Source organism: Diabrotica undecimpunctata, chromosome 3, assembly GCF_040954645.1.
Source record: "Diabrotica undecimpunctata isolate CICGRU chromosome 3, icDiaUnde3, whole genome shotgun sequence".
Taxonomy (NCBI): domain Eukaryota; kingdom Metazoa; phylum Arthropoda; class Insecta; order Coleoptera; family Chrysomelidae; genus Diabrotica; species Diabrotica undecimpunctata.
In genome coordinates, this window is record NC_092805.1 from 92,856,788 (window position 1) to 92,881,862 (window position 25,075).

The window sequence follows — 25,075 nt, forward strand, 5'->3', positions numbered from 1 at the left end:
AATACTATGAAAAAAAGAAGACATTTTTGGAATCACAGCATCAAATTATTTAAAATTCGTTATTTCTCAAGCACCAATGTTTTTCATTTTGTTGGGCTGTGTTAATATTCCTGTTTCATACCAAGCAAAAGCGTTTACTTTGTATTCTAATTCTTCATTTGGCGGAATTTTCAGTTTTTATTGACGGTTGTAAAATAAAAGTATTTGCTTCGTTGCATCAATCCGCTGATTCAGCTGTTGATTCATCTGTTGTGTATTTATTTAGCAGTGTAAACACATTTCAACATAATGTGAGGACATTGACTAATTCCGCTATTAAATAGACTATCTCGGTTATTTGACACTCAAGAAAGACATAGAATCAATTGTCTGAAATATCGTATTTGTAACAATATTATTCATGTACTGCATGATAAGATGTATAACTTCTTCCAAATAAACACGTTTTGGCATGTTTTAAAAGTATTTTACATCTTTAGTATAGTCGACTTCCGCTCATCTGCTCAGTCGGCACATTATTAACGTTAATGAAACCTTATTTTCTCAACTAAATCTAATGTATTATTTTTATTATTATTAGCATAAATATAATATTATATTGGTACAATGTAAAGTGACCAGCAAGGAAACATATTTTCTTAGGCGCCAGCAATGATCGAATTCAAATTTTTTGAGAATTCATGATATACATGTTATGTCGGCTAAATTTCACCACTTACGGTGCGTGATTTTGGATTACTAATTTCACTTATTATTTGCTAAACATGATCTTAACATTCATATTTGTAGAGGAATTCTAATATCACCATTATTAAACAATTTCCTCATTTTTATGAAAATGGACATAGTAATTTCAATGTGTCTTTTCACTTCGATTATTTGCCTTCTTTATTATAGATCCCATGCATTTGTAATTAGTCACCGCTTAAATGACGGTGCTATTTACAGTAAAGTTTTTATAATGAAATGTATTTTTACTAAAGATACTCTATTCACATTATTCATATTCATATTCTCTAGAAAAAGATCTTCCGATATTTTAACAAAAAGCACAGTATTGTCTGCACATTTAATGCTATGTATAATTTTAACAGTGACGATTATTTGTTCATTTGCGCTTGAAACAAAAACTTCCAGATAAATGTATTCACTATAGACGTTAAACAGTAGTAGAGACAATATACATCCCTGTCTCCCTGCACATCTCCCTGTATCCCTGTGTTACTCCTATTATGTCTGAAACTTTATCTTCTATTCTTATATTTGCTCGCTAATTACAATATAAATTCAAGATTATTTTCACATCTTTATCACCTATGTGTTTGTTGCGTTTTCTATTTCTTCTTTTAATATATCAGGACTGGTTTTACTCTTTATTTGTGAAAAGTTGTGAAATCAGGCTGTAGCCTCGTCCAAACTATGCCTCCAACGCAACTCGACGGTAAAAACTCGATATCTTTTAATATTAGTATCTTATCGACTAAAATCAAAATTCGTTTTAAAGGTAAAAAGTGCAGCTTTCGTATGCAATTTTTAAATTTTGTTACAAATGAAGTCAGCCTTTATAAAGGTGTTAAAAAATATAAACTGTCCTGTTTTGATTGTCTCTATAATTTGACCAATCACTATAAAGTTATAATTATTAGAGCCTAATATTTAAAACCTCTAGCAATAACTTTTAATTTTGATTTTCCGGAGCTAAAAAACGCTGAATTTAAACTTTCACATTACAAATGATCTAAAACGTTTAAAATTGCTTTTTTTTTAATTATAGTAGTACGTTTTTCAAAAATAAATTAATGTTGTAAAATGGGCGAAAACTATATATATATATATATATATATATATATATATATATATATATATATATATATATATATATATATATATATATACTAGACTAGGGCAAGACCCCATATTTTCTATAAAAAAATTAATATAAAATTTAATTTTTATAAAATTCTATGAAAATGACCCCATCTTACTATCAAACAATTATTATATCACATGTATAATGTTTCATTTAACAACAGTTTGGAAAATGGGTGGTAGTAATTTTTTTTAATAGTTATAAAATCGACCACTTTCACGTGTTAGAAGGGAAAATCGGAAAACAAGTTCCGTCAGACAATATAAAAAGTTGTTTTTGCTGCTGTTAATGAAACTATTCTGAAAACATTTGCTGGTTATCTATGAATTTCGTCACAGAAGAAAACCATTTTGATTTTCCGAAATGTTTGAGGCGTCAGACGTGTTGAATAACTTAAATTTATCATCAGAATCAGACAATTTTATTTTTTTGTTGTTCTTATAATTTTTAACCTATTAGTTTAAAAAGAAATCAGTATTTATAAATTTTCGTTATGAATCTATAAAATTACGTTAATATTTTTTAATTCACGTTTTAATTTTATATTCTAGACTAGGTGAAAATGAGGCCAAACAAGATAACACTACTAAAATCCAATGCAAAGGAGGAAAATTCGAAGGAGAGTTTGTCTGCTGCAAAGTTAATACCACCAACAGTAGTGCTGAGAACAGAAATCCTGAGATAGAAAATGATAATTCGACTATAGTCCCAACGCATCAGTGTGGAGTTCAAAGAACTAAAATTAATGTCAGAATTATGACGGACGAGGATAGTGATGAAGAAGTCAATCCACTGGACGGAGAGTTCCCATGGATTACGGCTATTTACAAGATAAATAAAAAGGAAAGATGGGTTTTCTATGCCAGTGGAGCGCTGATACATCCCAAAGTTATTTTAACAGCCAATCACTACTTCCATAGGTATGTTTTTCTGTAAAGTATTTTAATTGAAGATGGAAGAGTAGGAAATAAATTTATTTAAATCTTGAGATTTTGCTAGGGAGAGTAATATTAAATAGTTACTACAATAGACACATCGTATAATTATAATAATATATATATATCGAGAAAAGGAGTACGACCGTCAATCCAATATAAACTAAGGAACAATATCAATTTTTTAATGTTTATTTACTTAAGTTTTTTATAACTTTTTTATATACATGTATGATTATCACATGCTCTTTTGTTGTGCTAATTCTATTAATTTGTAAACTATACCTAGTTTCAATTAATTGTTTAATAAAATTTATATTATATCAGACAATCCTGTTGTTTAGACAATATTAGCATGTTGTTACTGGCAGTATGGCCTATGTCATTAAACGAAACTTGTACAGAGCATTGAGATACATTATTGGGCAAGAGTTTTCAGTTAAATCATAATATTTATTTATTAACTTTAAGCTTGAGTCAGAAAATTTATTCATTGAGAGATTTTTTCAAAACTGTCAAAAAAGCACAACAATAAACGAAAAAAATTAACAAAAAACTGTATAACATATTCTCCCATCTTCAAAATCCTTAGTATGCTTCCTACGTTAAAGATGAGATGTATGTCTTCCAAGATTTATTATTTTTAACAGGAGTTATACTAAATTAAGTTTCAGCTTTTTTGGGAAATTTTGTTTCAATTTCTAGAGATTTTTTTTTAATTTTCCAGTGACGTAAATTTGTCACATAAATTTACATTTATTACTCTACGGTCATCGGTTATTTGTGAAATATCTCATTGATATCTGTATTATTATTTAATATAATGTAGCTATTTATATTCTATATTACAATTTGATTACAGGAAAAATGCAAATGACTTTAAAATAATCCTCACTGGTGATGTGGAACTGGCCAAAGTTGGAAATAATGTCGATAACGAGCGAAACGTCGTAGAAATAGTAAACCATCCAAAATATTATGGAGGTGCCCTTTACAATGACGGAGCTCTATTAATCTTAGATCGACCTTTCGAATCTACGAAAACAAATTCCATAAATACCCTTTGCTTACCACCTGATAATCTCAACATGAATTCTGGTAGATGTCTTGTTGCAGGATGGGGAAAAGGATCCGAGGAAGCAGGTAACATTTTTTTGGATATTTTTAAAGATCTCGAATTAACTTTTTATTAGTATAACGTTACATGACAGGTTTAATAAATGTATGATTTTCATAATTTTTTCATCAAGATTAATAATTCATCAGTCTCGCTATGTGACCTGCCCAATTCCATTTCAGCTTGGCTATACGTTCGACGACATCATTGATACCTGTTCTTTTCCTTAAGTCTTGATTCCTTATTTTGTCTTTTTTTGTCACGCCGAGAATTGATCTTTCCATGGGCCTTTGTGCCACTCGCATTTTTAGTGCTATTGTTTTTGTGAGCGTGAGAGTTTCTGCTCCGGATGTCATAATAGGAAGAACGCATTGGTCAAATGTCTTCCGTTTCATAGCTATCGGGATGTTGCTCTTAAAGATGTCTCTTAGTGAACCATACGCCGCCCAAGCAAGTGTTATTCGTCGTTGATATTCGCAGGTCTAGTTGTCCTTGCCTATTCTGATTTCATGACCAAGATATATGTACTTTTCTGTCAATTCTACCACTTGATTTTGGATGATTAGGTGTTCGCTGGGAACTAAATTTGTCATAAATTTGGTCTTACTGATGTTCATTTTTAGACCTATTGTTGAAGATACGTTTTCTAATTCTTGTACACCATTTGTTGTGCTTCACCCAGATCTTCGGTAATAAGTACTATGTCGTCGGCAAAACGCAGATGATTCAGCATTTCTCCATATATTTTTATTCCTCGATTTTCCCACTTTATCATTTTAAAGGCGTATTCGAGGACCGTTACAAATAATTTAGGTGAGAGAGTGTCGCCCTGTCTCACACCTCGCATGATATGAATTTCTCTGGTGGTATTATGTAGTTTTACACGCATTGTGGCGTTTTGGTATAATGTTTGTACTAACTTTGTGAGCCGGTAATCTATTCTACTATTGTTCAGAGCAGTTATAATGCTGTCTAAATCCACAGTGTCGAAGGCTTTGTGAAAGTCTATGAAGATAAGTACCAGTGGTCTGTTTTATTCTAACGACTTTTCTATCAAGGTTTTTACTGTTTGCAGGTGATCGTTTGTTCCGAATGTTGTTTTTTTTAACAAACGAAAGAGATTAATAATTAATCTTAATTAATTAATTTAATTTAATTATTAATTAAATTAATATATACTTTGGAATATACTTTACTGTAAAATAGTAATTAGAGGAGTTCACTAAAAAAGTAAGTTATGTAATACAGAAATACCCAATTATAGCTACAAATAAAGCAAGCTAGGATATTAACATTTTTTGTTAAAGGTACACAAACATAATCAACTGAATTAACAAATAATCGTCTTTCTGAGATCAGCCATCAATCAGCCATTTTTTTTTCCTTTATCTAGCTTTCGCAAAATTTATTCGCTTCTTCATTATATGCTTAAATATGGTTATAGTTATTTTATCTGTAAATAGGTACAATGAAATTAGAATTAAAAAACATTGTATAAAACTAGCACAAAAACTTACAACATGAGATTAACCCACTCAATTTTGAAATTCACAAAACATTAAACATAACTTATTTAAAGTATATATGTAATTACAATATTTCAATTGTATTTAATTTTGTAATAATCATGATTGATTATTATTTTGATGTTTGCTTTATGTCAGAAAGACACTCGTTTCTGTTTATTATATTTTTTGTTGTTAATAACTAGTTTTCGATTGCTATATGGTTGCGTACAAAGTGGCGCCAAATATGAATATTTAAATTTTTTTGGATTTAGTCAGAAAATTTAATATTAAGGAATTATAGTATTAGTTTTTGTAAGACAGAATGTAATTATAGATATTGCTTAGTTTAGCAATATCAGTTTTTTTACTAACGCATTGATATTTATTTATACATACCATTTTTAAGAATTCTCTTTTATTTAATTGGTTTTCACGTCTTAATATCTTAGTTTCATTGAAGTTAAATGATTGATTCTTATAAATTGTATGATCTATTAATGCACACGTATTTTTATTATTTCTAAGGTCACTTTTATGTGATGTTAATCTGCCTATTGGATTTCTAGATGTGTGTCCGATGTATGACTTATCACAATTTTCGCATAGGATTCTATAAACTAGATTTGAGCTTTCTATAAATATATATATATATATATATATATATATATATATATATATATATATATATATATATTATAAAAATGAATATTAAACTCACCAGCCTTCCGGGTTGAACCACGTCGATATCCATTTTGCCGAGCTTTCGACATCCTCTCTGATGTCTTCTTCAGGGCTTCCGAGGTCTCAGAGTCCCGAGCCCCCAGACACTACTACACTCACTAGTCACTGAACTACTACAGTTCCCTCGATTAAATTCAGAACGTCTTCTAGGGAAACTTTTATAAATAGGGAAACAACATCAAAGTTAACAAGAATGTCAGGTTCCTGTAAAGTTATTTACATCGTTTTTTCCTATGTGTGGTTGTAAAATATGCGCCAGATATTTAGCAAGGCTGTAAGACGGAGACACTGTAGACGGAGTACCACCACACTTATATGGCTTACCGAAAATTCACACAGACTATGTACCTCTACGCCCTATTGTGAGCTCTACAGGGTCTTCGTCTTACAGGATGACACTTTTGTGATTTGATGCGAGTAGAAAATATAAATATGGCCCCCCCTAGTACAAAGCGGTAGTAGTTTCAGCTTACAAGCGAAGCAGTAAGAAGAAAGCGAAGCTGTTAAACTGTTTTAGTTTAACGATTTTTAGTCGGACGATGATGGCCGTGAAAGCCTAACGCATTTTATCAATCAATGCCTTAACTTAATTTATTTCTATTGTTAATTTATAGACAATAGTTATTCTCTTACTATTTTATTGGGAATAAGCCAAAATTAAAGGTTAAAATACGTTTATTGACGTTTCAATTTCCACTTCGGAACTCGTTCTCAAAATACAAACATTAGTAAATTAAACAAATTTTGTTTTTTGTTACTTAGTGAAAAATTCTTCTAATAATTTAATTTTATCTGACTTTATCTGGATATTCTCAAGTTAAAGTTGATTTCATGTAATCGAATGAACTATCTTATAAGTAAGATCGTCCCAGGAACGCAACTCAACAATATTGGCAATATCATTTTAAAGTCATCTACTTTAAAATGTATAATGTATGTCTGAATTGTCAATATAGATGAGTCAGATAAAATTAAATTATTAGAAGAATTTTTCACTAAGTAACAAAAAACAAAATTTGTTTATATTTACTAATGTTTGTATTTTGAGAACGATTTCCGAAGTGGAAATTGAAACGTCAATAAACTTATTTTAACCTTTAATTGTGGCGTATTCCCATTTAAATAGTAATTAATTTAAAATGCCACAAGAAAATAGCTTCCGAACAATAATAGTTATTCTCGGTACTTAACTATAATAGTCAGTTTTTATTTTATTTTTCTGACTGCATTTGGTTCAGGTGTCTTGTTAAGATATATTCAGTACATGTAATATGTGGTCTAGTCGGTTCGCTATTCCCAGTCCAAACTGTCTAGTGAATTTAGTAATTTTTTTTTTTTTTTTTTCGAAGTTTGTTACTTTTTGACAGACTACAAGTGGCTGGAAATTACTATACAACCAATCACGCGTGTTCAAAGCCAATATTACTAGTAAACAAACATAAATAAAATAGAACTTTACGAATTTAGAATACAGAACATACAGATACATATGAATACAGAAAAGGTCTTACGAGATACTTAATTGTTGACATTTTACTAGGATGGAATAAACATAAAACTTGGTTTTATGATCTTACAAAATAAGTATACTTCCCTACACAAAGAGGAATTAGCAAAGCAAATACATGCTACTACACAAGGGAATACCCAAGTTTGCCTTGTAAATTGACTGCATCCTTGCTCATCTAAAAATGTTAACTCTTAAAGAACATTTATCATATTTATTAAAGAAAAACTTACCAACCTATTAGTTGCTGGAACAATTTGGCTATTCATAATAATAAAAGTGAAAATATAAACTAAATAGAAATAACAAACAATGACAAAAATAAAACAAACAGCGTGATTAATACAAATATTTACTGGTATGTTAAATTATAACTACTACCATTTGTTCAATTTTTTCACATGCGAAAAATCATGTCATTTTTTCGCTGTATTACTAGCTACCATTCTACCACAATTTTACAATTATTTCCCGTTCTCCAACCCTTCCTACTCACATTTTAACCCCACTCCATTAGAAATACAGACAGTTGTAAGATAGCAAAGAAAGTCTCACTCTCTTGCCTGTTGTCTCTCGATGATAACGGACATTCTCTCTTGACTACTGACTGTTGCTAGAAACAGTCGTCCTCTCTTTCGTCTGCTGAGTCCCACTAGGCAGACGTATAATCTCTCTATCGCTACCTATCGCTTGGTACAGACTTACCAAGCTTTTTCTCCACTCTAATTATCTCTCTCGCTTATAGTTACGCGAAAAATACCGCAAGTACTATTTTAAATCGTGTACAGACGCAAATGTGCTCTACATCGTGATCTAAGTGTTAATACGCGAAACACGTGTTCAGAAACCGGTAACCGGACAGTTTCCCCGTATGAAGAACAACCGCGACTGAAGCCTCTAAATACCGCGAGTGTGTGTATGTGCAGCAGAAGAATTGGTAAGACTTTGTATAAACTTTTTATTTGCTATAATCTGTATAACCTTTTACCACATATCCTAATTTATTTGAACCAGCCCTATGTAATACAGTCCTCATTTACTAAAATTATATTTATAATTTCACATATGTACACCCTTTTTGTACATATTGTGGTCTATTCGAGTCGGATATAAATCATAATATCATAATCTCTCCCTCACTCTCTGTCTCAAATCTTGATTATACATAGTTTGGTACACTTTTGAGTCATATGTAAATACTTATTCTCTCTGTTTTATCTCATGCTCGATTGAACATATTTTGATCCAATTAGGTTCAGATAAATCTTATCTCTGCTGTAAATCTCATTAAATTTGGTCCTTCGAAATTATGTATTTCTATATATGTGTATATGTTCTTTGATATATATATGTGTATATACGTATCTATTGATAAATCGATATATTGATAGATCGTTGTTTAATAATTCTTATCTGTGTAAATTCCAATTTTATGATTCTATTGTTAAAGGACGTTAGGAAGCCAGGTAGAATGACCCATTGATAGATACCTGTGACGTAGTAAAAATCCCAGCCTTTGTCAACCAAAGATTCTCATTATAATCCCAACTAATTGTATTGTTCTCTGAAACGTTTTGCCAGAGGTACACGTCTAGGTAAATAATTTGGGATTTTGTCCTATTGTTCTGAATAATAAATTTTTACAAGAATTCTCCGCTGTTATTGTCATTAATCCCTAGCATAATAATTGCTTTATTCAAATCGCTCGATGACACAAACTAAATGTTTACAATAATCTCTGCTCTTAGAAAGTATTTGCATATTAATTGCTTGATTAAATCAATTAAAATTATCTCAGTGTTAATTTAAATTAAATTCACGTACCAAATATAATTTTCACACAAAAAAAACAAGAAACTGACAATCTCATTACACTCTTATATACATATTTTTTCTATTCTCTTTGTACCCTTTCCAAGGGTCGGTAGGTTTAATTCTCTTTATCATTCATTTCTGTCTGGTACACTCTTATTATACTCTATATAACTATAATATACTCCAATTCAAAATGGCAGAAATTGCAGAATATTTTTATGCAATGCACGTTTCACAAAGAAATATCGCCAGAATTGCGAACGTTGTTAGTTTAAATGAAAAAGGCCTCTCTAATTGTAGAATTAGAGAATATATTACTCAGCTTAGGGCAGCTTATAAATCGTATTTGGATGCTTTGGAAAACCTGGCTGACGACGAAACTATTCTCGAAAGTGAGGAAGTAGATATTACTTATGAAAAATATATGGATGCTTTATGTTTCTTAGAAGAAAAACTGGAAGCTAAACAGGCTTTTAAATTTGATACAAAATTTAAGGCGAATACTTCCAGTAAACACATTGTTAAAAGTACCGATTTGAATATAAATGGCCAAAAAGAAGTTAAAAATACATTTTACTCTGACTCCCTCCCCAATCAGTTCAAAGAGATGAAAGAAATAACTATAAGTACTTCGTTTAGTTCTGCAATTGTTCAAGCTCAGACGCAAGAGCTTCAAAAGCCGACTTATAAAAACACTTCTAATAACATTAGTACTCAAGATGTAATAGGCCAGCCTCTCTTAAAAATTGTGTTACCAGCACAAACAGTCACTTTTCAAAATACTCCAGAACAAAATATGATTACTGAAACTGTAATATCTGCATCTCCCGTGCTTCTTAACATTTCTCCCCCACAAATATTACAAGAATCCAATACCTTGGTTTCAAGTCAAGTTTTACATACACAAAATATTTTAATCTCTGCTCCTATTCTAAAAACTGTCAATTTGTCTCCATTGGTTATTGAAAACTTAACTCAAGTACCGCCTTCTTGCGGTGTGCAAGCGGAATTGGCAAATATACCTCCCCAAACTCGTATACAAATTCAAGATATCTCTCAACATGAAACTTTAAATGCTCTAAATATACGACAGGTTAATAAACTCTCTATTCAAGCTCAGAATATATTCACTCCCACTTTCTTACATTTCAATAAAATTCCTACACAAAAATCTATTGATTTATTATTAATTGCAACACCTTGTGAAGGTGCTGTACATGTCAATTTTTTGAAAATTATCCCTTCTCGGAATAAATCCATTGCTCCTCCACTAACACACGAAAATCAAATACTCCTCTCACAGCCTCGTATTGACACGGATGTCATCAAATTTCTCTCAATACAAACTGTTCTTACTCATACCACCTCACAATCTAATTCATTAGATTCAGTAGAACCTGCCTTTTCTTCTGTTACCGTGGCCCTACCATTCGTAGAGGGCCAAGTAACAACAGCTCCTGCAGTGCCCAACCATATTCTGTTACTGGAGGCCCAGTGTGCATTGCCGCCTCCTGATATGGTGAACGTTAATGTAACGTGCCCTACTCCGTTGTTTACTGTCCCTCAGGTTCAAACTTTTGTTAACCAAACCACACACTCAGTAGCCTCTCATACTATAAAAAATTATGCAAATATCGACAATATCGTGACCAGCGCCAATAACTTGGAAAGGTTACACATACTTTATTCTCAACTACGCTCGCTTCTGAACATTCACGGTTTCCAACTCTATAAAATATATTTAAATTCTCGTGCCTTTTCAAATGAGCATAATATGATCTTCACTTCAGAAGTTAATCTTGACTTAGTTAGTAGCTTCTCTAAGGTCCTAGGTATTAACAGGTCACCTTATCAAGACGATTTTTCTTTTAAGTTGCCTATTTGTGAAGAGGCGCCTCCCTTAACAAAAAGAAAATTATGTACCTATGTGTCACGAATGTATGACCCCTTAGGATTACTCTCACCCATTATAGTACACTCTAAACGGTTCTTACAACGTCTCTGGTCATTACCCTTAGACTGGGACAGTGAGATACTGGATGACCTATTGATCTTAGATTGGAAATCATTATTGGATACATTCCAATCAATATCTAAAATTACATTTCCCAGATGCCTGACACTTCCACTGCCTAAATCGGATATGCAATTACATTGTTTCACCGATGCCTCTCAGGACATTTATGCTGCTTGTGTCTATCTTCGAGTCGTGTATAGTGACAACACAGTCACGTCTCGCCTCATAGCATCGAAAACTAGAATAGCTCCACTAAAAAATAAACTAACTATTCCTCGGTTAGAATTGTCTGGTATCTTATTAGGTGTCACTCTTACTAGAAAGGTACTTGAGGTTCTTTCAAAAAACGTCACAATATCTGAAGTTCACATATTTTCAGACAGCCTCATCGCTTTAACATGGATTTTAACAACTAAATTTACATGGAATCCATTTGTACTTCATCGTGTCAGTCAAATCAAAGAATTAAGTAAATCCTTTTTATTTCATCATGTAATTTCCTCTTTAAACGTAGCAGATTTGCCCTCTAGAGCCTCAGATATCACTCAGTCAATTTTAAAAAAATTGTGGACCGAATGTCCCCCCTTTTTAGTTTCCAGTGTAATAGACTACTCTCAATTCAGGATAAAAGAATGGACGGGAGATTTACTGGAACTCAGACACACTCAGGTTACTTTAAGCACAATCTCTGACATATCTCAAGTGAATAATACGCTTGAAACCCTTTTTAATAAATGTTCGTCATTTTCAAAAATTCAGAGAACTCTGGCATATGTTTTTCGTTTTCTCTCAAATCTAAGAAAAAGACATACTAATTCACCTTTAGAATTAGGACCACTGCAGGTTTGTGAAATAAGCTCCTCCACCACTGTGATTGTTAAGTACATACAATCACAGGCCTTTCCTAAAGAATTTCATGAGTTAAAACATCGGAAAATAATCTCTGATAAAACTATCAGGGCACTAAACCCCTTCCTCTCTGAGAAAACTGGACTTCTTCATGTAGGTGGTAGATTAGAATTTGCCCCTATCTCTTTCGAACAGAAACATCCCTTGCTACTACCATCTAATCATTCAGTTGTCAAATTAATGATAAAACAAATGCATGTTAAATTGGAACATGCAGGTGCCTTGACCACGTTGTCAAATTTTCGTTCGAAATATTGGCCTATCTCTGGACTAAGACAAACAAAGAAGATAATACACGACTGTGTGAAATGTTTCCGTTTCATGACACCCAAGTCAACACAACTTATGGCAGATCTCCATCCCGATCGTGTTCTCTCGACAAGACCTTTCCAAAAGGTCTCAGTAGATTACGGAGGTTTTTTCATGATCCGATCCTCTCATCTTAGAAAGGCTCCATTATATAAAGCATACATAGCCTTCTTCATATGTATGACCACCAAATGTGTTCATATCGAACTTGTCACCGGCTTAACAGCTGATGCTTTTATTCTCACCCTTAAAAGATTTATTGCAAGGCGGAGCGCTCCCGAGATTATATGGTCAGACAATGCTACTAATTTCTATGGTGCCCGCAATCAGCTTCTTGAGTTAAACGAACTCTTTAAAAGTAAGAACTTCTCGCAGAGGATTACTAATTTCTGCTCTGAAAACTATATTCGTTTTAAATTTGGAGTGCCTCGTAACCCTTCTCAATTTGGGTTGCATGAGGTAGGGATTAAAGGTGCCAAATACCATCTTTATCGTCTTGTAGAAAATCTTCGTTTTACCTTTGAAGTTTTTTATACAATAATTTGTCAAATCGAAGCCATTTTAAACTCAAGACCTATCACTCAGCTCTCAAACGATCCAAATGATCTCTCAGTCTTAACGCCCGGACACTTCCTTGTAGGAAAAAGTCTCACAAGTCCACCAGAACCAGATCTCTCAGAAATACCACAGAACCGTCTTTCCCTCTTTCAGCATATCTCGAAAATTCATCAAACCTTTTGGAAAAGGTGGTCGGTGGAATATTTGCATATGACCCAAAGTAGGAGTAAGTGGAACATCGCTACTGATCCTTTAAAGATAGGTGATGTTGTACTAATTAAAGATGAAGAGACTCCCCCACTCCTCTGGCCTCTGGCAAAGATTATCGAAGTGCTCCCAGGCAAAGACTCTCTTGTTCGAACTGTTAGGGTATCCACACCTAATGGCGAATATCTTAGGTCAATAAAGAAAGTAGCTAGGTTACCCTTTAACCAATAGTGGTACTTTCTGCCAAACATGTATATAGTTTCTATAGACTTTAGTTTCTCTAGATTTTAAATAGTTTTTAGTTATCTTAGTTCATTACAACAGTACCCTTAATGTATACTGGTTTACCCTCGTTCTCGAAGTAACTATTTGATACCCTATCCCAGTGGCGTAACTCTTCTCGCCCGCCCCCAATATGTTCAATTTTTTCACATGCGAAAAATCATGTCATTTTTTCGCTGTATTACTAGCTACCATTCTACCACAATTTTACAATTATTTCCCGTTCTCCAACCCTTCCTACTCACATTTTAACCCCACTCCATTAGAAATACAGACAGTTGTAAGATAGCAAAGAAAGTCTCACTCTCTTGCCTGTTGTCTCTCGATGATAACGGACATTCTCTCTTGACTACTGACTGTTGCTAGAAACAGTCGTCCTCTCTTTCGTCTGCTGAGTCCCACTAGGCAGACGTATAATCTCTCTATCGCTACCTATCGCTTGGTACAGACTTACCAAGCTTTTTCTCCACTCTAATTATCTCCCTCGCTTATAATTACGCGAAAAATACCGCAAGTACTATTTTAAATCGTGTACAGACGCAAATGTGCTCTACATCGTGATCTAAGTGTTAATAAGCGAAACACGTGTTCAGAAACCGGTAACCGGACAGTTTCCCCGTATGAAGAACAACCGCGACTGAAGCCTCCAAATACCGCGAGTGTGTGTATGTGCAGCAGAAGAATTGGTAAGACTTTGTATAAACTTTTTATTTGCTATAATCTGTATAACCTTTTACCACATATCCTAATTTATTTGAACCAGCCCTATGTAATACAGTCCTCATTTACTGAAATTATATTTATAATTTCACATATGTACACCCTTTTTGTACACCATTGTTTAAAAAAGAACATGTACAATAGAGCATTGTTTTTTTTTTTTGAACAATGCTATAGAGCGTTTCACGTTAAGAAAATAACATTGCGGAGATAGGGCCATGTATTTCTTATCGACGATAGAAGCGCAGCGATGCCACGATGAACACAAGCGCGATTCAGGGTTGTATAATTCGTATTTTCGTTTTCACAGACATGAATTAAATTAATGTTTTTTAATAATAGTTGACCAAAAGTGCCCATTCGAAACAAGAGATGAAAAGTAGGGAAAATGATTTTAATTAAATAAATAGTATTTACAAAAGATAATTTTATTTTATCTTATTTTAATTATAGTAACGACAGTTTATTTGTTTTTCGGTAAGAATATCATATACCATGAATCATAGAAATCAGTAGAAAATATTGCTTACAATAAATCATGCACTTTGCCGGCTATTAAAGATTTAAAAGCAAATAAACGGACCGCTTGGAATGGATATATCTAATTACTAATTGCAACTTAAAATAATACGGTGTACGTATGTCAGCGATTTTATGTCGTTCTCTGAGACTAAAATGATAATAAGGCTCTGTGGTTCTTCAGTTGTTATTCTGACTTTACACTTAAATATATCGACAATCTAGTAAACCGCATGCCTGAGAGTTTTGGCAACACTGATCTCCATAAGCCTAATGTTATTTTCTTAACGTTGAACGCTGTATACTACTACTAATATGTTAAATTATAGCAACTGAAATATATGTTTTAAATATATACGTTCCAAAATTTTATGGGTTTAGTATAAACTTACACTATTTATAATAATTCTTCTTTTTTTCAATGAAAGAAGTCTGTAATAAAAGCTGTTAATACTGTGAGATAGGAACTTTTGTGTTGTAGGTTTCCAGCTATGAATCTGTCAAAATATGCCCGAGTTGAGCGAATGAACCATCGAGTTAAAATCTATGGAGAAGCTATGAGCATATTAACGTGTGTATTAAAAACGGCGTAGGTAGGCGTGGCTAACGATGATACCAATATGGCGGTGGGATCATGGCCGGACTCAATAATCTTAAAAATACTATAAAAATATGACTAGTTATTCAGAAGATTTAATCGTAATCTTAAAAAGTGCAATACATTTTTAATAAACTATGATTTATTTATCCCGCGGTAAACACTAAAAACACGATATATTATTATTATTATTATTATACATAGATAACATATTATTATACATACATATATTATTATACATAGATACATAAATTAATACAGTCAAATACTATTAATTTATTCTCTGAAGTACGGCCCATTACTTTGTTTACATATTTGTATACTAACCTGTAGAACATTATTCCGGAAGATTTTTGATTAACATTTCTTCTGCTACTGCAACTACGTTGAGAACAAGAAACCATTATTATGCACTATCACAATATATTATTACAGTTTCTATAAAAGTATTATAAAATTAAAAATATTCGAAAAACAATAAACGTATAAATATAATAAACAAACATATACGATCTGCCAAAAGTGTCAAAACCATAGATAAATAATATAATATGTCAAAACAATCTTAACGATATGGCCGAAGTGAGGTCGTTTTTAGTCACGTGATGCCCTCTCCATAGGATCTTCCCGTAGCACAAAATCGGTCGTGTTCGCGCATGCCGTCATTGGAGAGCAGAATTTGAATTCTTGTTAAAGTTAAATGGGATTTTTATGCATTCTGTGATAAAATTATTCAATTAGCAAAATAATAATATTAAATAAAGGTTTAATAATTACAGTAATCGTACATAAAAGGATATCTCCAAACTATTTATTAAAAATTATTTATTGACACATACAAAAATTGACATTACGAACGTGCAAGTCTCCAATTACGTCACGACTTATGCGCAATATCTTATCTTCTTAATCATAGTATCATGCTCCATAGATTCTAACTGGATGGAATGAACCTTATATAATATAAATAAATTAACAGATCATCTATGGATGTCATTTTTTAAAAAGTAGCTAACAAGAAAAAGAAGAAAAAAATTTATAAAATAATTCTCTTGTCAATAATTAGATTTAAAGGGAAACTTCAAAATGTTTAGAATGAAACAATTATTATTGAAAATAGTTAGTTATGTATTGGTTTTTCTCTTTACATTACATTCTTCAACGAGTTTGTATTACTCTATGACAGGACCATATCTTGAAGAAGTGAATTTTGCACTTAAAATTAATCTGTTTTTTCAATCTATATTTCTGGTAACTTGCATACCAATGGTTATAGGAACATTATATAATGGACCTGAAGCAATGGTCCCCTTTTTAATAGCCACTGCCTATTCAACGGTATTAAATTGTATTTGGTGTATAAGCATTTTAAAGGGACTTGTTAAAACGGATTTACAAAAAAATATTAGTTTAATATTTTTAGTGATTGGTATTTTCTTAGATATCATTTGTTGCTCTTTTGGAGTTATATTATGGAAAATAATGGTTCGTTTAGATGATGAAGACATATTGAAAACGTACCCTTTTAGACGCTTTAAAGATTTATTGTAATAGGTTATGATATTAAAAATAATTTTTTGAAGCGATGCTTTTTTCTGATGTTAAATAAATTTTTCTCTGTAGTAAAATGCAAAGCGGGTCGTCACGACACGAAATAGTTCGACACGATATAAAATAGATCGTGACGAAAACTTTATTACAATAATAATACTATTATATAATTACAATAATATAATAATAATATTACGGCTGCCTCCGTATCATCCAGATCTCAACCCCATAGAATTAGTATGGTCAGCTCCTAAGAAATACGTGGCCGATAAAAACGTTGACTTTAAGTTTAGTTCTGTGGATCGTTTTTGCGATGAATTTTTTCAAACGTTTTCAAATGAAGAGTGGAAAAAACGGTGTGAACACGCTAAAAGTTTCGAACAATTTTTTAGTGAAAAAGAACCTGTTTTAGATTTAGTTTTTAATGAAATAATGATTAATCTTAACGAAGACAGTAGTAGTGATTTCAGTGATGATAATTCTGAGTGTCATAGTGATTTTTCAGGAGTTGAGCCTCTGTAAACATTTTACTCTTCTTAATTATTATTTCTTATTTCTCTATCTTTGCGAAATTTTAAAATTTTCTTTTCTGTCCATTTCTAAGGCTCTATACTCTTTATATATATATAAATAAATATATATATATATATATATATATATATATAAATATATATATATATATATATATATATATATAAATATATATATATATATATATATATATATATATATATATATATATAGATATATATATATATATATATATATATATATATATATATATATATTAATTAGATGGCTTCTAGATGATTTAAGTTCTTGGACGCACTTATATTTTTTAGTCTCTCTACGACACTTTTGAAATCTGTAAATATAATACTTTTACTAGTTTACTGGCATCCACTGAATGCAATAAAACAGAATTTGACTTAAAATACTGCCTTGGGGGAGTCCAAGGTTCGTAGTTCTAGGTGTAGTCGTTACTTGATTTATTTTTAAATGCATTTTCCTATTTGTGTACAGCTAGTATTTAGTTATAAAGTTCGCTAATTATTGTTTAAGAAATCCAATTTAAATTAATTTGTTCGTTAAAACATCTTGGTTAACATTATCAAATCCCCTCGTAATATCCTCGAAACCTGCCATAGTCATGAGGTTACTATTAAATCCAGTTAAAGTATCTGTTTTTACTGTAGTATTTTTATAATTATTGCTTTATTGTAAATTTGTAACTAACATTGTAATTTTTTGGCTTTGAAATCTATCATTAAAGCAATAATAGGAGTAGTCATATTTTCACATTATTTATTAAAATTTATTGGTTATAATTACCTCCTTTTATGTTTACTTGTTTTTATTTTGCAATAAAATTATTTACTTCATTTACCGGCAAAATACCGGCATGTGTCTTATCTAAGGGACTGGACTTGCAAATTTTTAGTTTAGTTGTATCTTTGCGTTGTGCATTGCTTTAATTTTGAGTTGTGTTGAAATTTTGTTGTGAGTAGTTATAATAATTGTAGTATATTTTTGTTGTTAATTTTTTTGAAACTGTCTATTTGTGTATAAAGAAAATGTTTCGACCGTGGGAAAAATGACCTACAGTTTTTTCATGCATGCGAGTAAGAGAACCCAAGTAGTAGTAGAGAAAGTGTAGTAGTCAACAATCTTTTAAGTGTAAGTGATACAAAAAACAATGATACTGAGATTGTAACTGTAGAAAAGTGTTTAAGTCTTCAAAAGAAAAGAATTGTTTTGAATGAACAATCTACGAGAATTTGTATGAACGTTTACAAAAATCTTCAAAATGATCCTGAGAATAGTTGTAAAGGCAGTATTATAAGAAAATCGGCCTTTCTAACAGGAATTCCGTATTCTACCATGTGCGACATCGTGAAAAGTGGTGTTAAAAAGAGAAAAACAAGATCGGATGCTGGAAAACCTAAACAAATTAATATCGTGACTGCTAAATGTTGCTAAAAGGAATTTGCTTTACGAGGAATACAAAAAAAGTGTAATACCAACAATTGATATTATATATACCAAGCTTGTTGCGATGGGAAGAAGCTGCCCTAAAACCACTTTACGTATACGGCTGGGTTCAAATACAAAACCGTTGATAAACGGGTGGCTATTATGGAAAGTAAGAGGATAGTACACTGGCGTCTGGATTATTTTAAAAAAATTCAAGAATATCGAGACCAATAGCGTACTATATATTATTTAGACGAGACATGGTATGACACGCATGATACCGCTAGCAAAGATTGGACTGATGGTTCACTTAGGTGCCAGTTGAAAGGAGTACCTCCGAATAAAGGTTCTCGGATGATTATTGTGCACTGTAGATCTGCAAATGGTTGGGCGCCAAATAGGTTAATGCTTGCGGAAAAAAAAATAGAAACATGTAGTGTAATTATCATCAGAATATGAATTCTACTATATTCGAAGAATGGTTTAAAAATACACTACTTCCCAATATAACATCGGGCAGTGTGATAGTTATGGACAATGCTAGCTACCACTCAAGGCTTCTCAAAAAAAATTCCTAACAGTTCTTTTTTAAAACATTAACTAAAAGATATCCTCTCAGATAATGATTTGTATTTTGAAGACAACTATAATAAGAAACAGTTACTTGAAGTGCTTCGTACTAAAACTTATAAGAAACAATATATACTGGACACTATTGCAATACAACATGGCCATACTGTTGGTTACCACCTTATTTTTGCATATTCAATCATATCCAACTTATTTGGGGACAAGTAAAAAAACGGATTCGGAGAAAAAATGGTTCTCCAAAATTTGACGCGAAAATTGTCGATTTAATTCGATATGAACTATCAGAGATTACAAGTACCGACTGGAAAAAAACTGTAAACCATGTAATGAAAGTAGAAAATGAGTACAGTAGATTAGGACAATTATTTTTAAACAGTGAACAACTTATTATTAATCTGGTGGATAGTGACGATGATGAGAACTCGTCTGCAGGAGAAATATTTTAGACAAGGTACGCTAATATGATGATTATTTCAGTTAAAACAACTCAGTTTTTTATTATAAATTGCTAACTTTGTTTAAAACAATATTTTCGTAAATGTAAAACACTTTTCCACAGTTTCGTCTATGTACTTCATCGTTAAACGCTAATAGGGCGTTTCAACGCTTCTCATTATGTTTCAGGCACTTGTCATATGTCGTATAATTTTAATATATCTACGCCATACGTTATTGGTATATAATATGTACCAATAACTATACACACCAAAGACGTATGACGTAGATATAATAAAATTGTATGACATAACAAGTACCTGAAACAAATAAGAAGCGTTGAAAAGCCCTATAGAAGGTGCCGTTGTATCACCTAGTATTTTTTCCGACAGGGTGGCAGAGTGATAATTTTTTTTACATTTCACTTTTAACCATTTAAAAAACAAAGAAATCAAAATCAGATTTTCTGCACATTGGCTATAATATACACATTACACATTGTTATTTTACGATTCAATACTTGTATCAAAAAATTTGTGTCGGTGAAACAACTAATATCGCGATACGTTCCTGGACATCGCTTACTCGAATTTCATAACATACAAATATCGATGGACCCGACTTTAACTTTTATATATTCAGTTCTTTGAGACCGAGCATTTATAATAAAACACGTTTTCTTTTCAGGTATCAAAGTTTTGAAAAAAGTTGAGTTACCAATTGTACCATTTGGTAAATGTGAAGAACAGCTTCGAAAAACGAGGTTGGGAACTGGTTTTATTCTGAACGAGTCATTCATGTGTGCAGGTGGGGAAAAGAACAAAGATGCCTGCAAGGGAGATGGAGGAAGTCCTTTAATGTGTTTACTTCCTGGACAAATGAGATATTTTCATATGGGAATCGTTTCTTGGGGTATCGGTTGCGGAACCGAAAATGTTCCCGGTGTGTATGCCAGTACTTTAAAATTGAAATCTTGGATATCAGAAGAGCTCAAAAAGAGAAATTTGGAGTTATAGACTTTTATACTTTGTATACAATACACGCTTTTTCACATTTATACTGTCTCCTTATTGTCTCGAATTGTATGAAATGTATTTAAAAAATAATAAAAAAAAAATAACAAATATAAATGTTTGGTGTTTTATATAAAAAGTATTTGTACATTAAGTCAAATTTGCATTTATAATACACGTATTTTTGTTGTTGTCTACATATGCAATACACATCAAAAGTTTCACCCTTATGTTCTGAATCATAAAACTGAACCTAATAAAGTTTATCTATAAAAATACGGCAAGTAATATTGTAACGATTCAAAACCCTTAAATTTTTCAAATTTAATTTAGTTCAGAAAGCAGTAACTTTTATGCGACCCTGTATAGGATTTTAAACTAAGTACTACGAATCTCCGAAGAAAACATTTTAATGTTTATCTTTAAATTACGTGGAGTATAAGGCTTCCTCTTGGAATTTCATAAGTGGCCATAAACACTTATCGTTGTTTCTAAAATCGATTTTTTTAATTGGTCAAAAAGATCAGACGATACAAATCTCGCATAATTTCGCCAGAAAGCCGGTGTTTGAGAATCACATCGTCATTTCATATTAAACAAGCAGTGTGAGTGGCTGAGTGTCGTTTGTTTTTCTAATAAAGTCCATCAGGTAAATTTTTTAAATCTTTGTATAGGTTTTATCCTGTGAGTCTTTAAGTGTAAAACAAACTCTAACATGTACGTCTGGTGTACTTACGTCTTACATTTGTTTTATAGATTTTACCATGATTTGTTTTTCCGTGTTATCTTTATAATACTTGTATGGCTTGTGGTCCTTCCTCTTCGATCATCTCTCTTTCACGCATACTACCACTCCCAAGTAATTAAATATTAAACTGGTTAGATTATGTTCTAATCCCTTGTCATTTTGCATCTAATGGATTTTTTATAGATACCCATTGCTTGGGTATTTGTTATCCGGGTGTCCATTTGAATTTATGTAAGCTTATTTTCGAGTTATATCGTAGATGATACTTATACAGGCATGGAAAAAAAATTCTGACTATAAGGCATTAAGGCAATGCAACAAACTGAGAAAAAATAATATATTGACTTATATGTCCGAGAGAATAACATGTAACCACATGTCTGTGATGGACCCGTAAGTATTATGTCTTGTCTGTATATTGTTGCCGAAAGAAAGTTTATTTTTTATATGGTCTGGGGAAATATTTCAACTGATTACAAGATTTAAAAACAGGCTCATATCTTAGATTGAATCAACAGTTTCTTTATTCTCAATTCATTAAAAATAACAATAAATTCTTAACGGCATAAATTAAAACAATTTATTCTAAAAAATAACCATTTTATAATTTTAATTAAGAATATTTTAAATTAAATTTTCAAAAAGTCCACCACCTTCAGCCAAGCATTAGCCCAATCTATTGTATAATAATTGCTTTCGGATGTTCGACAATATTTCGGGTGTTATGCTTTAAAAGGCGTAAATGATTTTTAGAAGTAATGACTAACACAAATACCAGTTTCTCTTAAAATTAGGGTGCTGTTACAACGAAAATTGATTTCAGCTAGACTACGGCAGTTTCCCGCTGTTCCAGTTCTTCATTAATTGCAAGAGCTCGTATTATCTTCATCACTATCCGTACATGTTCTACAATTTTTGACACAACCAGTTTTTTCAAATTTCAAAATAATGTTGTGAATTGTAGATTTTGTTGGTACAGGGCCTTCGAATAAAAACGAAAACCTACCGATTATATCGTCGACACTGCTTCTTTAAATTTTATGTTCAGTTGTAAAGATTACCATTTTCCTAACTTGAAATATCAATTTCTTTATTCTGTTTTTTTGGGAATAAAACCAATTATAAATAATGAAAAACTAAACGTAGATTTTACGTTTCCGTTATCAAAACTGAATGTCACTTTGACAAACCTAGAATTCAATCTAATGGGTGTTAAAACCAAGCTCGTATGTCGGTCCTACTTTCATACTATATTCGGTCTCTCTCTGTTAACAGAACAACATTATACTGTTCTTTTCACACTAATTATGCGTGCTATATGCAGTTTTCAGATTACCACAACTGTATGTTTAGATTATATTTTGGTATAAGGAATGAGAAATAATAACCAACTCATAATATATTTTAAATTTTATTTGATAGTCCAACAAACATTTTTTGGTATTCTTAGATCTACGCTAATATCACCCAAATTGTGCGATTGCCACTATACAAATCCGTATTTAAATTACAAGGTATACACATCTCAACAATTTGGCATAAAACGATCACCACAATTTTTTGCATCTCACTATTACACAAGTTTCTGGTCAGATTTTGTTTTATTTAAAGATCGTTTGTAATGTATTGTAACACAATATATATTATACTTTTTTTCAAAAAATATTCTATTGTATTGATATCTCCGATTTGTTTATTATTATTTATGTATTCTTTGGTGAAAGTTAAGCAAGGGTACAACCCTTAATAACGGGATGAAAGAAACAGGCGCATTGAGGTAATTAAAAAGAGACAAAGGTTGCAAAATGCTTATGCTTCAAAATACCTAGGCGCATAGAGCATCTAGATAATCTGCTAAAGTATATTCATTTAGCAAATTCCCATCTGTAAATATACGCACGTATTGATATTCGCCCTCTCATTCGTCAAGAGGCTATTAAATATAATTTATTGCCTTAAGCCAGACGGATTCTCATGTTACAGATCCAAACTTGCCAGTCTGTTTAAATTCAAATTGTAGCATGTTGCTTTTTTATTCAAAATGTTTACTTTGTTATGTATCTCTCAGTTAATGAATATTTTATTTTAGCACATTTTTCTTCAATGGAACATTAAGTTTTGCTCACAATGATTAAATTTCAAGAAATTCTTACACTAAGTTTCAAAAGTAAATATTTTTAAAAATCATACAATATACCTCAGTACGACCCTGTTTGGATTTCACGTGCGTTTGTTGACAGATGGGAATTTGTAAAACGAATGTAGTTTAGTAACCTACTGAACCACAAAAAACCACGTAATCCCAATTACCAACACACCAGTCAAAATATAAGAAAACCTAAAAGAACTTAGGGTTTCTTTTAGTCTAAATTGATGAACATCAGGATAACTTTTATTATTTCCACATTTTTTGAAAATGGATAGTGACTTTACATTTCTATGGGAGTCATACTCCAATTTTTGTATTTTTACGGTTTATAATTCTTCGCGTTGTTTTTTAAACGTTGTAATACCTCTTCATTTGTCACTCTGCCAATCCAGCTTAGGCATATCAATCTTCGATACACTCACATTTCGAAAGATTTAAGTTTATTTAATAGCAATTTAGTGGACGTTCAACTTTCAATACCATAATGTCGAAAAAATGTAACATTTGAAGAGCCTTATTTTCCATGTTTAACTTTATCGAATGCTTTCTCAAAGTATATAAAGCACATATACACAGGATCCCTATATTTCTGAACAAGTGCTTGCAAGCTGAATAGTGTCTCTCGTTCCATTATTATTTAAAAAATATTTTTAAAACGTAATTCAAACGACTGATTGTCCCACAGTCACTTTTTAGCATTTCCTTTTTGTTGGAAGCATTACAAAATTAACATTTCATATGCTTTATTTAAAAGGATATGAAATTATTTATTTTTCAGATCCATCTGCTGCAGCTGTTCAAGTGTAAAGTCTCCCTTTGGGCATTTAAAAAAAGGTATGCATAATAAACAGATCTACTACTTCACAGAATTCTACAGATCGGTTCTCTCTACCGTTTCCTGCTCGAAGACCAAACTCTACTACAACATTTTCTTCTTTCTTTTCACCAAGGATAATTTTATTTACATTGTATGTAAAAAATTTTCTTATTGATGTTGCGAAA

At 31.7% G+C, this 25,075-nt stretch overlaps 1 protein-coding gene across 1 annotated transcript in view; it reads left to right on the forward strand.

Annotated features, from left to right (window-relative positions):
• The window catches only part of LOC140437060 (phenoloxidase-activating factor 2-like), a 52,001-nt gene extending 30,628 nt beyond the window's left edge, over window positions 1-21,373 (forward strand). The window contains exons 2-4 of the mRNA XM_072526307.1: window positions 2,422-2,790; window positions 3,668-3,948; window positions 20,851-21,373. Coding sequence (XP_072382408.1) covers window positions 2,422-2,790; window positions 3,668-3,948; window positions 20,851-21,179 — 979 coding nt within the window. The 3' untranslated portion in view covers window positions 21,180-21,373. The remainder of the gene's footprint in view (window positions 1-2,421; window positions 2,791-3,667; window positions 3,949-20,850) is intronic.
• The last annotated feature ends 3,702 nt before the right edge of the window (window positions 21,374-25,075 follow it).